Raw genomic sequence first — 17,705 nt, 5'->3', positions numbered from 1 at the left:
GAAATGAGGGAAGGATCGCATGTCCTGGAGGCAAGCTGATGATCTCGAAGGCCCTATCCCCAGCTCTATTTCAACAAGCAGAAAACTAGCCCGTACTCTGGTTCAGACCCTGGGCTAGACCCTGGGCATACGAAAGACAAGAAAATGAAGCAGGCCCTGCCCTGGGGGAGATTCCGTTCTACAGGGATTCTACTACTGGTGGATATTAACTGTAGGGTCCTCCATGCTCACCCCACTCCCCAAGATGACAATTATTCATGAGGAGCTGTGGCCAGTCCCCTGAGGCCCAAGCTTCTGGTAATGGGACTCTGGTCTTCTCTAACAAGACTGGTCATTGAACCACACACCATCCCTGTGAGAAAGGTAGGGCTTCCTGGAGCAGGGAGAATCTTAGGCTCCGGAATTAGGTTCATTTTTTCAAATGAAATGAGGCCAGTAATCCCTGTGTTTTATATTGATTTTGTTTTAAAATGGAACACTAGCTATGAATTATTATCTGTTTTTTTGTGAAATATGTCCCAATTAACACTCCCTCTCAAACCAGGTCACAAGCTGTTGTTGTCCACTCACTTTTCAGTCATGTCCAACTCTTCCCGACCCCATTTAGGGTTTTCTTGGCAGAGAGATTAGAGAGGTTTGCCATGTCCTTCTAAAGCTCATTTTGCAGATGAGGAAACTGAGACAAACAGGGTGAAGTGACTTGCCCAGGGTCACACAACTGAGACCACATGTGAACGAAAGGAGATGAGTCTTCCTAACTGCAGGCCCACTGTTCTATCCACTGTACCACCTAGCTGTCCCAGACTGCAAGTACCTGCTTAGCAATTTATAATCTCAAAGAGTTGCCTGAGCATTAAAAGGTTTAAGTGATTGGATAACAGTCAAGGTAGTATGTTAGAATGGAGAGCTGGTCTTACAGTACAAAAGATATGGATTCTAATATAATAAAAATGACAATTTTACCTCAATTAATTTACTTATTTGGTATCATACCAGTCAAACTACCAGATAACTATTTTCTAGAGCTAGAAAAAATAATCTCAAAATGCATCTGCAAGAACAATAGGTCCAAAATATCAAGGGAAGTAATGAAAAGAAATGCTAGGGAAAGTGGCCTATCCCCACCAGATCTCATATTGTATTATAAGGCAGCAATCATCAAAATCACTTGGTACTGGCTAAGAAATAGAGGGATAGACCAGTGGAACAGGTTAGGTATTCAAGACACAGTAGTCAATGAATATAACAGCAATCTACTGTTTGATAAACCCAAGGACCCCCGTTTCTAGGATAAGAACTCACTGTTTGACAAAAACTGCTAAGAAAACTGGATAAGAGTGTGGCAGAAACTGGGCATACACCAATGCCTGACACCATATACAAGAATAAAGTCCAAATACATGATCTAGGTATAAAGATTGATACCATAAACAAATTAGGGGAGCAAGGAATAGTGTATTTGTCAGATTTATGGAGAATGGACAAATGTATGACCAAACAAGAGATAGAGAACATTATGAAGTGCAAAATGGATAATTTTAATTACATTAAATTGAAAAGTTTCTGCATAAACAAACTCAATGCAACCAAGATTAGGAGGGAAGCAGAAAACTGAGAAAGAATTTTTGCAACTAGTGTCTGTGATAAAGGCCTCATTTCCAAATATAGGTAGAGAACTCAGTCAAATATACAAGAATACAAGTCATTCCCCAACTGATAATTGATCAAAGGATATCAACAGGCAGTTTTCAAGAGGAAGAAATTAAAGCTATCTAAAATCATATGAAAAAATGCTCTAAATCACTATTGATTAGAGAGATGCAAATCAAAACAACTCTGAGGTACCACATCATACCTGTCAGATTGGCAAACATGACAGAACAGGAAGATGATAAATGCTGGAGAGGATGCGGCAGAGTTGAAACATTAATTCATTGTTGGTGGAGCTGATCTAACCATTCTGGAGAGCAATTTGGAACTATGCCCACAGGGCAACAAAAATGTGCACACCCTTTGACCTAGCAATATTGCTTCTAGGACTGTATCCCCAAGAGATCATAAAAATAGGAAAGGGTCCCACATGTACAAAAATATTTATAGCAGCACTCTTTGTGGTGGCCAAAACCTGCAAATCAACGGGATGTCTATCAATTGGGGAATGACAAGTTATGGTATAAGAATATAATGGAATACTATTGTGCTATGAGAAATGATGAACAGGAAGACTTCAGAGAGGTCTGGAAGGACTTATATGAACTGATGGTGAGTGAAAGGAGCAGAACCAGGAGAACATTGTACACAGTAACAACCATAGTGTGCAAGAAATTTTTCTGGTTGGTAGACTTAGCCCTTCACAGCAATGCAAGGACCTAAAACATTCTCACTGGACTCGAGGCAAAATGTCTTCCACATCCAGAGAAAGAACTATGGAACTGGATTGCCAAATGAAGCAATATATATTCTCTTGTGCTATGTTTTGGTTTGGTTTGGTTTTTATCATGGTTTCTCCCATTCATCTTAATTCTTCTATGCAACATGACCAATGTGAAAATGTGTTTAATAAGAATGTATGAGTAGAACCCCACCCCCCAAAAAAACCATCTGGATTCAAGACCTGTCTTTCACCTGTCTCTGGCTGTAAAATCTGGGAAAAGTTGCAGAATCCCAGTGTTATATATTTTTACATAATTTTTTTAAAGGAAAAGGGGAATTCCCAGTGTGGAAACTCATCTTCAGTTTAAGAAAGCTCCCTAGGGGTAGCAAGGGCTCTTAGTTATCAAGCACTTAATTGTCAACTATATACACTCGGGCTGCTAGGTGGCACCATAGTGGATAGATTACCAGGCCTAGAGTCAAGAAGACTTATCTTCCTGAGTTCAAATCTGGCCTCAGATACTAGCTATGGGACCCTGAGCAAGTCACCTTACCCTGTTTGCCTCAGTTTCTTCACCTCCAAAATGAACTGTAGAAGGAAATGGCAAACCCCTCTGGTATCTTGCCAAGAAAACCCCAAATGGGGTCATGAAGAATCAACTGAACAATATGAGGAAGACCATAAACAGTGAATGTATACATTCACAGACACATCTATTTTATATGTATATACACATGCACACAATACACACTAAGTATAAAAAAAAGGCAAACACAAAAATCCCCAACTTTGAGGGGCTCAATCTAATGGCAGAGACAACCCCAAACAAGCCCACAACTTTATGCCCAGCATCACACAATTGGTGCGCCAGAAGAGGGGGATGTGAACCCTGGTCTTCCTCACTCCAAGTCTGAGCCTCTTTCCAAGCTGCTGCACAGCCTTTCTATGGACGTTACAGAATTCCAGAATGGCAAAGTGGCAGCTGTGGGGCAGTGGTTAGAGATGCCAACCCTTGAGTCAGGAAGTCCCTCATTTGATACATAATGCTTCTGTGACCCAGGACACTTAATGGCCCCCAGAACTCTCCAGAGGAGGTGTCATTCTGCACTGAAGAGGGACTTTCCTTACTGGGAGATCCCTACACCGGGACAATCCCAGTCCATTGGCAAAAGAAAATAAAAAGGATGTCAGGTATTAAAAACCTTAAAATTAATTACTCATGGGATCTAAAACCTTGTAAAATAACATCTGGGAAAAGGGTCTCAGGACACATAACGAGAAGGTTAGCCAGTGTAATGACCTCCTTTTACAGGTGTTGAAACTAAGGAACAGGGAGGGGGAAACAAAGCCCCACACAATAGTGGAGTATCAGGGCCCAGCTAGGGCTCCAGATTCCTTGCAAATGAATCTAAAGGTCATTGTGCACAGGGATATTTGAAGGGGGCACAGGACAACTGCAGGGAAGCTGGACACCAGAGGGGCCTCTTACCTGAAGAACACTTTCTTGAAGAAGCTCACCGCTCGATGCTGGGCCTTTCTCAAGTCTTGATTGACTTTCCAAAGCTGGCCTTGTGAACCTAGAGTAGAAGCTCAGGTTAATCTCAGAGGGGGCAAGCAAAGGTGCTATATGCCAGGGTAGGAGTACCCAGAGCATTTAACATAACATGAAAATGACACAGACAGCAGGCTAAATACTCTCTGTCTCTCAGTTGCTGTTGACATGAGTCTGACAGACAAAGCCTACGATGTCACAATGTCAGTCTGGCTTTACACTCCCTCTCCTGTTTGGCTTTCTCTTCCAGGGGGTTCCACCCTTTTCTGACAGAGGCCTCAGGCAGGTCTGTAGATGTTTCAGGGGAACAGGCATCCATCGACTTAAAGACGATTTTCGGACTCTGTTCCGTGACTTTGTTTTTCAAGTCTGGGTCATCCAAACCCTGTTCCTTCAATCTCAAAGAAGGATTCAAGGATGTAGCCCTGTCCAACGGCTCTGTTCTCTCTTCTCCGTTCCCTCTGTCTCTGGAACCTACACCCAGCCCTTTGTCCTTGCTCACCTCCATGGGACTGCCCACCTTCTTGGAAAGGACGTCCTTATTTTCAAACCTGGCTGTGAGATCCACAGACAAGGGCCGAGGTTTCTGGACCCACGATTTCTCTGGGGGAGGAGGTGGTACCTTCCCCCCAGGGGTTTCTAAAGAGCTAGGCTTTGGATGTTGGACAGACTCAGTGAAGATCGCTGAGACAGGCCTCCGCTTGCTCCTTGGCCAGGCCTCTGAAGATGGGTGGCCTCCTTCATTCTTGATGCCAGGGGATGCCAGGTGATTGTTTTCCTCCCCTTTCTCCCAAGATTTCAACACAGCTGGCCTTTCCTCAGAACACAAAGATGCCTGCCTCTGGAGGGTCCCCGCAGGTTTCCGAGGTGGTAATGCAGGTTTGGCTGTAGTCTCGGTCTTGGAACTGGGTGGCTGTCCTTGGGGCTGGGTCACAGTGTCTACCTTTTGCTCCTCACCCATCCACTTTCCAGAGCTGGGATCTGCCTTGGACTTGACGGGGCCAGCCGTTTCAAAAAGAATGATGGTGTTTTGGCTGTGCACGGTTTGGGGCAGGGTTTTATTACAGGGCTTTATTACACTTGAGCTCGTGCCTCCCCCCTCATTCATCTTTGGTTCAACCAAGGAAGGCATGTTTCCAACTCTCTTGCCTAGTTTATAGATGAAGAAACCAAGTCCCATGGAGGTGAAGTGACTTGTCCCAAGGTCACACAGGTAAGTAGTAGGAGCAGGATCCAAACCCAAATGCTCTGATTCTAAATAGAACATTCCACCCTCAAGACAGGGAAGACATGGGAAGCAGAGCAAGCTTTGTCTCCAAAGTCACAAGTGGATGGTGGTAGGAGGGAACATTAGGCTGGATGACCTCCTGGATCCCTTCCAACTTTGCCGGGAGGAATGTGGCCTTCTAGGTCCTCAAGTGTGGTCTTCTGACTGAGTCCAAGTTTTACACAACAAATCCTTGTATTAAGGGCATTTGTTCTGTGAAGTTTGGATTCAGTCAAAAGGCCACACTTGAGGACCTAGAGAGCCACATGTGACCTCAAGGCTGCAGGTTCCCCCACCCTGATCTAAATAAATGGCAGCTATTCATCCATTTGGCATTCTTTACCAGTTTGGGTACTCAGAGAAAATTCTCCCCTTGTGGCATCACCCCGGTCACTGGGCATGATAATTAGCCTCTATCATGCCAAGACAAACATTAAGTGTCAGCTAGGTGACACCATCTGGGCTGAGGCTTTGAAAACAGAAAAGAAGAGGCTGTTGCTGCCTTCCAGAAACTTACATGCTATCTCAGGAAACACAGTACTGGCTGTGTGGTCCGAAGTCATTTAGCTGTTTTTCTGTGCCTCACTTTCCTCATCTGTGTATTGAGGAAACTGAACTGGTGGCTTCTAAAGTGCTTTCCTGTTCTTAATCTATGGTCTTATGATCTTAAGGATACATGTGAGCATATGTATGTATGTAGCAGATAGATATAGATGCGTGTATACATATATATATTTTGATCCTCTTCGAGAACGAAGGAATATATACACACACAGAAACATGTATGTATATCTTTGTGTATACATAAACACAGATATACTGAAATGTCCATTTATATCCCTGTAATTGGCTAGTACTCTTTCAGATATACATTATGTAGGATGAATTATAGTATATTGTATATGTATGCATATTATGATGCATATTATATATTATTTATATATATGCATATTATATATTATTTATAATAGAAATATGCTGCAATGCAATATATCCTCATATGTAATACTACATAGTACCTAAGAGGAATATATTGCAACATAATAGCTATCCCTTTCACATCATGGGGGTTTGACACACAACACTCCCGTAGTCTGGACTATCCGTGTAGGGATTTTTGGTCCTCCCCTCATACCAGAAAAGAAATCGAAATTTTTTTCTTTCCTTTATGGTTTGGGGTGTTTACAGTACCTTAAAAGATAAAATATGTTGATATTATATAATACTATGCATACATTTTATGCATTTCTGAGTTGCTAAACCTTTTCTGCATCATCTGTTGGCCTTTGTGTGTTGTCTACAGCTTCCACAAAACTCCCCCAAAATTCCAATTTCACTTTTTTATGCCCACCTGTAATATGGCAAAACCAGGACGGGAAAATCACACTGTGGAAGGGATAACTGTATATTGTGTGTATACTGTATACATGATAACATATTACTTATATACTTGTATATTGTACCTATGATAGATGTAATATACAATATTATTGTAGATATTAAATCTATTATTTATAATGTATGTTTTCTATGTTATATAGTCTTATTATATATTACATTTTATAGCTAATATGTATAAAATGTGTGTATAGATGCATATATCTATATAGATGTATATAAATGTGAGTGTATGTATATGCATACATGTCTGTGTGTGTGGTATATACATAAATAGCAAACACCAGATAATTTCAGGGATCCTAGCAGCTGTGGGAATCAGGAGGCCTTCCTGGAGGAAGAAGGCCTGGCATGCACTTCCTTCTCACCTCCTTGCGTCAAAGACGTCCTCTCTTCCTATAAGATGTAGCACGGACACTATCTTCACATGAAGCCTCTTCTGATCCCCCCCCCAAGCTAATGTCCTTTGTACTTTCCAGACCTTCAGGTATTTAATGACTTTGTAAACAGAAGTATCTGTTCACTTTCTACTTAAAAAATGCGCAAAATTACATGATAATATAAAGACTACAAATCGAAGCACATAAATATGGAGCATATATAGTTGTGTACGTACCTATTCTGGGAAACATGGCACTAACTGCAGGATCGACCTTGAGTAAGTCACTTCACTTGTCTATGCCTTAGTTTCCTTATCTGTAAAAGGAGGGAACTGTACTCCATAAAAATGGACTCAGCTCCGTGTTGTCTCTTCCATTAGAATGGAAGTTCCTTAAGAGTTGAGAGCGTTCCATTCCTTGTTCAAAAGAAATCTAAAGTCCCTGCACACAGCAGGTGGCTAATTAAATACCTGTTGATCAGCTTACTGAGCCTGGAAAGAAGTTAGAGATTATCAGAGGGGAAGCACTCCCGGTGTGGGGGAGAAAGAAAATAAAGAAAATTTAAAAAAATTAAAGAAATATATTAAAAATAAGGAGAAATTGAAAAAATAAAGGGAAGACATCTGCGTCCATTCACATCAGTCAATGGTGTGCACACATCCTCCATTCCTTCTCAATTCTCTCCAGCTGACTATAACTTCTTTGAGGGCAGGCACAATATCTCCTCTCTTTGTATCCCCCCTCATAATCTATCAGCTGTGGGGGAGGCCTCCGAAGTTTGGTGGACACCTACCTGTCTTCCAGTCACTTTTATCTCACCATTTCTTCCTGAAAACCTGAATTCAGATCTGGTCTCAGACACTTACTATCTGTTTGACCCTGGGCAAATCTCTTAACCGCTGGGGCTCAGTTATCTCAACTGCAAAATATGGACCACAATCACACCTATCTCACAGAATTGTTGTGAAGATCAAATGGACAAATTTGTAAAGCACTTTTATAGTACAGTGCCTAGCACACAGTAGGAGCTTAATAAATGCTTGTTTCCTTCCTTCTTCTAGCAGGTAAGTTGTAGAAATTCCTCGTATCTCTACTATTTGTGACAAAAAGGCTCTCACTGGTTCAATTCAGTTCAATCTGCAAGTATTAATTAGATACCTACTATGTGGCGGGCCCTGGAGAAACAAACATAGCACTTTGGAAACCTTTATGAATTATATATTTTTTTCTTTTGAAGCCCCAAGAACAGAGGTCCATAGGATAACAGCTGCACACACACACACACACACACACACACACACACACACACACACACACACATACACACACACACAAACAAACACACCTGCCTCTCCTTGCTTTCATAAGAAGGATGTATGATAATAGCTGGCATCCCCATAGGTGCCAAAATATTCACAGGAACCCTTTTGTAGTAGCTAAGAGGACCAGGAACAAAGACAATGCCCATAGAATAGAGAAAGGTTAAAGCAGTTGTGAGATATGTGAGTATAATGAGTAGGACCAAGCTGGAAGAAACGATGGAAAGGGAATCATGGGGAGACTTTCATGAAATGATGCAAAATGAAATCAGCAGAATCAGGAAAACATCATATACAGTGACTGCAACAATGTAACAAGAGGAGTAAGAAAAGGAAACTAAATAAACACTGTGTAATCTGAATGACCAAGCTTAGCCTCAGAGAAGAGGTAGAAAAATGCACCTCTCCTTTACAGAGGAGGGGGATCACAGGGATGGAATATGGTATATACTGTGTGATTCTCAGCTCAGATGTGTTTGATCCATTTTGATGAAAGAAGGAATTCTTTCCCTTACTCTTTCCCTCCTCTCTCCTTCTTTCTTCTCTCCCTCTTTCCTTCCTTCTACTTGTAGAAGGCTCAATGGGTAGGAGAGGGAGATATTGGGAAATGTTATCAATAACTTTTTAAATAGAAAAGAAATAAATCCTAATTGGCATCTCTGCCATCACAAGGCTTTCTTTCATGATCTCAGCTGATGCTCGCAGAAAGCGCATGGGCTCAGAAGCCTGGGATCTCAGCAGCCATCTGGTCCAACCATTCCTGAAGAATCCCTTCTATGATGTCACACACATGTACTCACACTCACTCTGGCATTCACACAGTGCTTAGCACCGTGCCTGGCACATAGGAGCTATTTAACATTGTACATACATACACACACATACATAGACATACTCACACAAATGCATATACACACTCACACCATACATTTGCACACATTCACACACATGCTTGTTTCCTTCTCCCTGTCCTCTGGGACAAGGATAATCCCATCATGCTCTACACCCTGGGCAAACTATACCTGAACTGCAATGTTCTGATGCCACATTTTAGGGAGGACATTGGAAAGTTGTGGAGTATTGAGGACAGCAACCAGAATGGTGAGGTGACTGGGTACCATGTCCTTGGAAGAACAATGGAAGGAAACAGGCATATTTAAACAGAAAGATATGCGGAGGCCACGACCATTGCCTCCACCTATCCGAAGACCTAAAATGTGGAATCACACAAAGTGCTACAAAAATGCTAATTATTACTGTTTATGACAGACAATTCAATTTAACCAAGAAGTGTTTATTAGACACTTCATATGCACCAGAGACTGCTGGACCTTGGTGTTGTAAGCACAGCACCATGGAAACCTCTAGAATCGAATCTAGAGCTAGAAGTTACAAAGTAGCAAATATTAACTTGAGGTGAGGCCAAGACCCTTAACGCGGAGCTCTGACCTAAGCAGAATGAGCCACCTTCAGGGGCAATGGGTTCCTCCTCCTTTCCAGGGGTTGAGCAAGAGGACTGAGTTTCTTGGGGCTTCGGAGAGTCACCATATTTGGGTTGGAAGGTTGTCCTTCATGCCCATTCTTGGGGGTTCTGGAGTGGGGATTTGTGTTCTGGTACAGATTAGACTCAGTGGCCTGTGAGGTCCTCCTGAGATTCTACCAGGCCCCCATAAATAGGCCAGAGGGAAGCAAGACACTTCCTTCCAAGGCTTTTGTCCAGAAGGCCTTACACCATCACACCCCCTAGACCTTGACTCATACAACGGCCTCATGGAAGGCAACATGGAACAGACTTTGTCAGGAAGAGGAAAATGGGCAAACAGCATATTGAGTAGGACTCCCAGATTGCGTCCCACAAAGAATCAGAGAGCACATCGAGACACATTCAGGGATGGGAATGGAGGAGGATCTTCAGTAAGGTTCTCCAACTCAGGCAGCCTTTGGGCTACATGACAGATGGCAGCTGCCCAAAAGAGCCACTCATTCATTTTCAGGCTGACCCTTTTGTATCTCGATGCCAAATGTCCTGAGCTAGAAAAATGGGAGGATTCAGAAGTAGGGTGGAAAGTGTTCTGGGCTCAAGGCCAGAAGATTTAGATTCTAGTCTCAGCCTTACTGCTCAATGATGGACAAGGGTACTTCATTGCCTAATCTGTTTCCCCATCTGTAAAAGTGGAAATTAATAAGGCAGTGTAACATAATATCAGGCATCCCACCCCAGTATAAAAGTCTATGTTGGATACTTCATTAGCTGTGTGACTATGGATAGCCATCGAACCTCTCTGAGCCTCATCTCTAAGGTGAGGAAAACCAGTAGTACCTACCTTACAGGGTTATTGTAAGGATCAAATGAGAGAGTGACATAAAATATTCTGCAAATTCCAAAGCATTATCGAAATGCCACTTCCTGTTCTCATCAATCATCACCGTCATCAATCCCTACCCCTGTCAACATCACAGAGGAGACCCCAAGAACATCAAGAGCTACAAAGTATCCCTCAGAAAAAGCAGTATGGAAAGCAAAAGGGAATGCTGGCCTTGTGGTCAGCAAGGCCTGGGTTCAAATCCTACGTTGGACACTTATGAGCTATGTAACCCTGGCAAATCACTTACTGACTTACTGAGCCTATGTGAGCCTCAAGTTCCATGTCTGGAAAATGGGATCATAATAGCACTGAACCTCACCAAGCTGTTATAAGATCATTCATGTAAAGAGCTTTGTAAAAGGTAAAGTACTCTGTCAACATCTTCTACCTTCATCATCATCGTCATCCGTGTTATATGCACAGCAATACTATTAAAATTAGTCCTAATAATAATCTTCTTAGGGGACTATGGGTGTGAAACACATGCAGACCCAATTAACGTACTGCTTAGTTTTGCTGAATTTTTATTTCTCCTCATTATTTGTTACAGGACATGACTCTCAAGGGCTACGGAAAGGAAAGAGATGCAAAAACAAAAGACAGCAATAAAATTTTTAATTACTGTAATTATTAAAGTGCTTCCCTGATTATATTCCTCTGCATTTTTTACATGCACGTAGATTGTGTATTTGTCTCACCTTCAAGATTGCAAGCTTGCTGAGGGGAAGACTATGTCCTTTCAGAAAGTGCTTAATAAGTGCTTATTGATCAATACCAAGGACTAATACATAGTAAGTGCTTAATAAATGCTGATTGATTAATACCAGGACTAATATATAGTGTTTAATAAATGCTGATTAATACCAAGGACTAGTATATAGTAAGTGCTTAATAAATGCTGACTGGTTTGTACCAGGACTAATATATAGTGTTTAATAAATGCTGATTAATACCAAGGACTAATATAGAGTAAGTGCTTGATAAATGCTGATTAACTACTACTAAGTACTGATACACAATAAGTGCCTAATAAATGCTTTACCTATCCTCATTGGTGGGGAGGGGAAGGGAATAAGCATTATTATAGTGCCTACTGTGTGCCAGGCACTGTGCTAAGCACCTTACAAATATCTCATTTGATCTTTACAACAATCCTGAGAGGCAGGGGCTGTTATGATCCTCATTTTACAGATGAGGAAACTGAGGCAAACAGAGATGAAGTGACTTGCCCAGGATCACCCAGCTATTCAGCATCAGAGGGCACATTTGAATTCAGGTTTCTATGACTCCAGGCCCAGCACTGAATCCACTCCACCCCCAGCTGCCTCTGGTATTATCATCAAAAGAGGGAAAAGGGGCCTATTGGGGCAGAAGTAGTGACGGAAACCTCAACATTCTTTTCCCCTGCCCTGAGCCCCAACGTCATTACCAGCAGAGGCAGGGCCTGGGTATCCCTTCTCATTGTGAATGGGGGCATCTCCTCACTCCCACTGCAGATGGGAGACAGGGCAGGGACCGTGCCATCCGTCTACATTACAGCAGGCCTGTGGACAAAGAAAAATTCAAAATTCTGGAACTTCTCCATGACCTACAGCCAGACAGCCCTCCACATACTTTAGGATTCTGTCTCCATTCACCACAATCATCAAAGCCAGGATTCCTCCACAATTTGCCCACAAGACTTTTTGGCAGAAGAGCGCTGGACTTGGGGTTCCAAAGACCCAAGGAAACGCCCTGCCCTCACACTACCACTGACTGGGTCTTTGACCTTGGTAATTCATTCTCCCTCCCTGAGGCTCACTCTTTAGGTAAAAAATGAAAGGGAGGTAGGGGACTGCTGATCAAATCCTGGTCTAGAGCTGTACCAGAATATAGGCCTCATGGCCCTGAGAAATGAAAATGATGAGGAGCTCATTGGGCCCTCCTGCTTCAGAGTGAATGTCAATATTAACTGCCTTTTAGCCAGCAACCGTGAGGGTATTCCCCTCCCAGTTTGATTTTTTTAAGGGACATCCCTTGACTCACTTCTTAAAGAGACCTATTCACTACATGGGCATTATCTCACTTTAAGTGAGTCCCTGAAAAGGCCTTAGCCTAAAAGGGGCGGGGTCTCCCACTGCTTCCTGGGTCATCTCCAGTCATCCTGATGACTATCTGGCCAATGATCCAGATGACTCTGTAGGAGAAAGTGAAGCTGCTGACCTTGCACAGCCCTTCCTCACTCAAATCCAAGTCAACTGTGAGTCATGTCATCATCTCCCTGAGATCACGGTCCTCTTCGATAACGAAGGACAAACACAACAACAAATCATTCGTTGCTACTCCAGCTTTAGTCCGGAACTACACCTGCTCACATGCAGGTCATTAAATCTGTCAAGAAGCAATAGTGAGTTATTAATAACAATAGTGAGTTACTAATAACAAGCTTAATGTGCCAGGGACTGAGCTAAGCATTGGGGATTAGAAAACCAATAAGGGGGGCCCTGGTCCTAAGATGCTCACATTCTCTAGAAGGATATGTTTTCTCCCTTGGCCAACTTGCCTCACTAATCACCACCACACCAATCTTCAACATGCCACAACCCTGCTCAGAAAAACATCCATATATAGTCAATGACTTCCTATTTGACTTCCAAGACCCTCTCTCCTAAAACCACCAAACTGTTCTAATTTTGCTTTCTATTTTTAGGACAGGTAAGGTCTTCTTACTCTTATCAGGGTGGAATCCACACCCTCATCACTCATGAGAATGTCTCATGGTTCATTGGGCAAAAGTACTGCACTGGGACTTAGTTGTCCTGGGTTCAAATCCTAGCTCTGTCATTTATCAGAGGCAGCTAGGTACACTGCGGATAGAGCACTGAACCTGGCATCAGCAAGATCTGAGTTCACCTCCAACCTCAGACACTAACTAGTTCTATGTGTACCCTTGGGCAACTCACCTAACCTATGCCTGCCTTAGTTTCCTCATCTGTAAAATGGGGATAATAATCGTACTAGCCTCTACCTCCCAGGATTATCATGAGTATAAAATGAAATAAATAATCGTAAAATACTTTGTAAAATCTTAAAAGTTAATATAAATGCTAACGATTATTTATTATCCAAGTAACCTTGGGCATGGTACTTAAACTTCTGGGGGCCTATAGCTTTGTTCACCTGGAAGAAACGAGAGGGTTGAAGGAGAAGGCTTCTAACGTCCTTTTCCATTCTAAAGCTCTGACCTCTCTGGGTTCCTCAGGTCCACCATGTTCTCCCCTCTCCAATCCAGCCTCCAAATGATGCCAGGGTGATATTCCTGGAATCCCAGTTTGACCATGCCACAGAAACTTCCCAACTGCCTCTGGGATGAAGTACACTCTCGTCCTCTGTCTAGCACTTAAAGCCTTTGTGATCTGGCCCCAGCTGACCTCTGCACATTTTTACATGCTGCCCTCCTTCATTAAGTCTCCAGGCCAGCCACCCTGACCTATTTACTGCTCTTCAGAAGTGACATTCTGTCAATCATCTCATCACTGTGCTGCCTACACAGGGCTGCCTCATCTGGTCTCCATCATCTCGCCTCCAGCCCAACCTTGGACTCTATCCCTGAGGCCTCATCTCTGATAGGTGAGAATGTCAGGCTTTTTCATTCCTGGAGTTAGGTTTCCATCTCATTTTCTAGCCTTCTGTACACCAGCCCACCTGACCCACCGAGAACAGAGAATGTCAGACTTGGAAGGGTCTTTCAAACAGAGAATGTCAGAGCTGGGAAGGGCCTTACAACAAGGGATGTCAGAGCTGAGAAGGGCCTTAGAACAGGGGATGTCAGAGCTGAGAAGGGCCTTAGAACAGGGGATGTCAGAGCTGGGAGGGGTCTTAGAAGTCAACTACTTCAATCTGCTGGTTTCACAGATGGGGATCCCGAGGCCCAGAGAGGAGGCAATTTGCCCAAAGTCATCAACAGAAAAAGAGAATCAGGTTGGAATCCAACGCTGAGTTACCAAGGCACAATCTGGAAGGTCCTGGAATTCTGATGACCTTGTGAGCTCCAAAGGCCATCACCCTCTGTGTGCATCTCTAATCACCCCCATTAGCTAGAGGAAGTACCAATACACCCCCGTCACAAAAGGAGAAGGAAGGAAAACATCTATTCAAAGATGGAAGAGTTTGGCAGTTCTGATACGTCATTAATTCAATCAGCTGCTGACCATCGCTCAGAATTAATGACTCTCTCTCCCATTCAACTCAGTGAGCCCAGAGTGACCTAGGCAAAGACCATCCGGGACTCCTGTCTCCACTGAATGGTTTCCTTTGTAATGACACCATCTGTCTGAAACAGCCAGCCAAGTCCCACTCTGTGTCTGTTCCTCCCGGGAACAAAGGTTCATTCCTCTTAACGAATGATCTAAGTTCCTAAGCTCCATCTCCCAAATTGGTAAATCCTGATACACAACCAGCTTGGAGACAAACGTCAAGGCCACAAGATTTCTGTTTGCACATGGCTTTGTTTCCTCTTTCCAAGCTGGCAGGATGTGGAAGTTGGGACCAATTTGGTCACTGCCCTCTTGGGATACAGAGAACCCAACCAACGAATGACTCTTCAACCTCTGAAAATGGAGAGTCATGGGGACAGTAGAAGCATTGACTGAGGGCACTAGAACTAAGAGGGCCCTGATGATACTTGTTCTTCTAAAACAGGGAGAATCGGCCAAGCCTGGCAACTGACCAAGTTAGCAAAATCCTGAGTTAAAAGAAGCACTCAAAGATGGCAGGACATCTTCTTTGAGCTAGGAGTGGGGTACCTGCAGTCTCAAGGCCACATGTGGCCCTCTAGGTCCTCAAAAGTGTGGCCCTTTGATTGAATCACAAATGAAGCTTAGATTCTGTCAAAGGGCCTCACTTAAGGACCCAAAGGATCACATGTGGCCTCAAGGCCCCTGGTTCCCCACCTTAGTCTCAGACCTTCTCCCTGTCTCCCTCTACCCCACTGTAGCCACACCCCAGGGAAACCCCACCCATCCTTCCCTGGTATCTGGGGTCTGCCCACCAAAGCCAAGGCAGGGTCACCAGCCCTTCCTCCCCTGCCTTCCCAACGTACAACGGGGCCCAACTTCTGAGGACTCTTCCTAATCCCCAACTCAACTTCTTTTTCAAAGCTCTTTTGAGATCTCTATCCATGCTGCCCATTCCAGGTGTCAAAATTGCTTGATAGAGCTTATTTCATGTTTTACAGTCACAGAGTCTGCAGAAAACCTTAGCTCTAGCATTCTATATCAAAGGCCCCTACCTTACAGTCTTGGGGACCACAGAGATGGGAAAGGACTCATCCAGGGTCACTTGTATTTATAGAGAGTTCTAAGGGTAGTAAAACACTTTAACCTCACTCACTCATCTGTTACAAAATAAAAACTTCAGAAGGTCAAAGATTTACAGTTGGTACAGAGGTCATCTGGTCCAGGCTCATTTTATAAAGAAGAAAAATGATTTTTTCTGCAGATACAGAATCATACCTAGCTAGCCTCTCAGAAGTGATTGAGCCCAATCCACTGTACCATATTTTTATTAAACTAAGTCAAGAAATTAAGGCAGTGTAGGGCAGTGGATACGAGTTTGAATTGGGAGTCTGGCATGCCTTGATGTTCAAATTCCATCTTATATTAGCTATGGGACCTTGAGCAAGTCACTGAACCAAAGCCTGCCTCAGTTTCCTCACCTGTAAAAGAGGTAAAAAAGATAGCACCAAGTACCCACAGTTGCTTTGAGAATTTTTTTAAAAAGTGATGCTAGCCACTCATGTCAGCTGGTATTATAATTTCTAAACATTATTCAAAGAGTTCTTGGCTGGCGGGTATAGGGGGCTGTTCTCAGCGGCTATGCTCACCAGGTCACAGACATCATGCCCAGGAACATCACCCCTGGAGCTCTAGCCCAGCTTAGGAGAGGCTGCCATGATGGTTCAGACCGACCCCTGGCTACACAAAGCTTGGCTGCCAGGACTGGACAATAAGCACTGACATCCGGCTTCCACTCTCTCAGGCACCTCATCACTCTACAAATAAACAGTGAGTTCCCACCCCCCCCCAAAAAAATCTTAGTCACCAAAGGAAAAAGAAAACAATACACATCACACCATCCCCCGGGGAGTCTAGCCTTGGACCCCACCTGGAAAACAATCATACCCTGGCCTGACCATCCTCCCGTGGGAGCCCAGACTTTCCTGGACTTAAAGGCCTCTTGGGGAAATGAGACCCTCATTTTCCAGATGCTGGAAAGAACCCAAACTCTGGAGTCCAAGAACCTGGGTTCAAATTCCACCTTTGAAGCTTACCACTTGTGTGACCTTCTTAGATTCCAGTTTCCTCATCCGTATGGTGATGAAGCTGCATCAGATTGCTTCTACAGAGCCCCTGGCCCTAAAGTTGTTACTCTGTGTCTTTCCCATGCTCAGTGTCAGGGGCAGGATTTTACCCTATATCTTGCCCATGACTAATCCAGCCTTCTACCAAGCCAGTGGTGAATCCAAGTTTCACAGATAGGAAGGGGCTGGAGAGAAGCCCCCTCAATCCCTCCTCCACATTTTACAGACAGGAAAACTGAGCAAAAGAGGGGGGATGTGGTTTGTCTATGGCCAGGTGATGGTGAGGAAGTCAGGATTAAAAATCTAGTCTCCTGACCTGGTGAAACCCTCTTTTCCCCACCCTGAACTGGTTCCTTGGCTGAAGACCCACCATTGACTGTCAAAGAAGTCTCACTTTCAAAGTGCCCACAGGTAAATCAGAAACATTTCCATTTGGATAATGTCCCCAACCTCCTGGCAGGCTAAGGACTGCTCTAAAGTTGCAAATGAACCTTTTATTTCTTCTAAAGAGCTACCCAGCTTTCCCCTTTTTATAAAAAAAAACATGGGAAACCAGAAACTTCCAAAGGCAGCCACCGAGAACCCAGGAAAGAGCCCCAGGCCTGGAGTCTGGAGACCTGCTGGCCCAGGACACCCTGCTTCACTCCAAAGCTGTTACTTTATGTCCAAAAGGAGGGGCTTCCCGAGTGTACTGATCCTGGAGAAGTCT

The 17,705-nt window shown here is 43.6% G+C and overlaps 3 protein-coding genes across 5 annotated transcripts in view; 1 reads left to right on the top strand and 2 right to left on the bottom strand.

Moving 5' to 3' along the window:
- LOC140499108 (uncharacterized) overlaps positions 1-12,196 on the bottom strand; it is a 264,366-nt gene extending 252,170 nt beyond the window's left edge. For 2 of the 3 annotated variants that reach the window (XM_072600117.1, XM_072600118.1), the window contains exon 1: positions 3,864-4,128. In XM_072600117.1, the coding sequence (XP_072456218.1) occupies positions 3,864-4,028 (165 nt within the window). In that variant the 5' untranslated portion in view covers positions 4,029-4,128. Of the gene's footprint in view, positions 1-3,863; positions 4,129-12,085 lie in introns of those variants that run through there. The other variant, XM_072600119.1, reaches the window with a different exon arrangement.
- The window catches only part of LOC140499107 (uncharacterized), a 392,730-nt gene that overhangs the window by 279,341 nt on the left and 95,684 nt on the right, over positions 1-17,705 (top strand).
- Positions 4,021-12,079, bottom strand: LOC140499113 (uncharacterized protein KIAA1671-like). The gene has a single exon (XM_072600127.1). It carries the CDS (start codon positions 5,191-5,193, stop codon positions 4,123-4,125), a length of 1,071 nt encoding a protein of 356 aa, XP_072456228.1. The 5' UTR covers positions 5,194-12,079; the 3' UTR covers positions 4,021-4,122.

The sequence above is a fragment of the Notamacropus eugenii genome, chromosome 4, assembly GCF_028372415.1.
Source record: "Notamacropus eugenii isolate mMacEug1 chromosome 4, mMacEug1.pri_v2, whole genome shotgun sequence".
Taxonomy (NCBI): domain Eukaryota; kingdom Metazoa; phylum Chordata; class Mammalia; order Diprotodontia; family Macropodidae; genus Notamacropus; species Notamacropus eugenii.
This window is presented reverse-complemented; position numbering and strand designations above follow the sequence as displayed.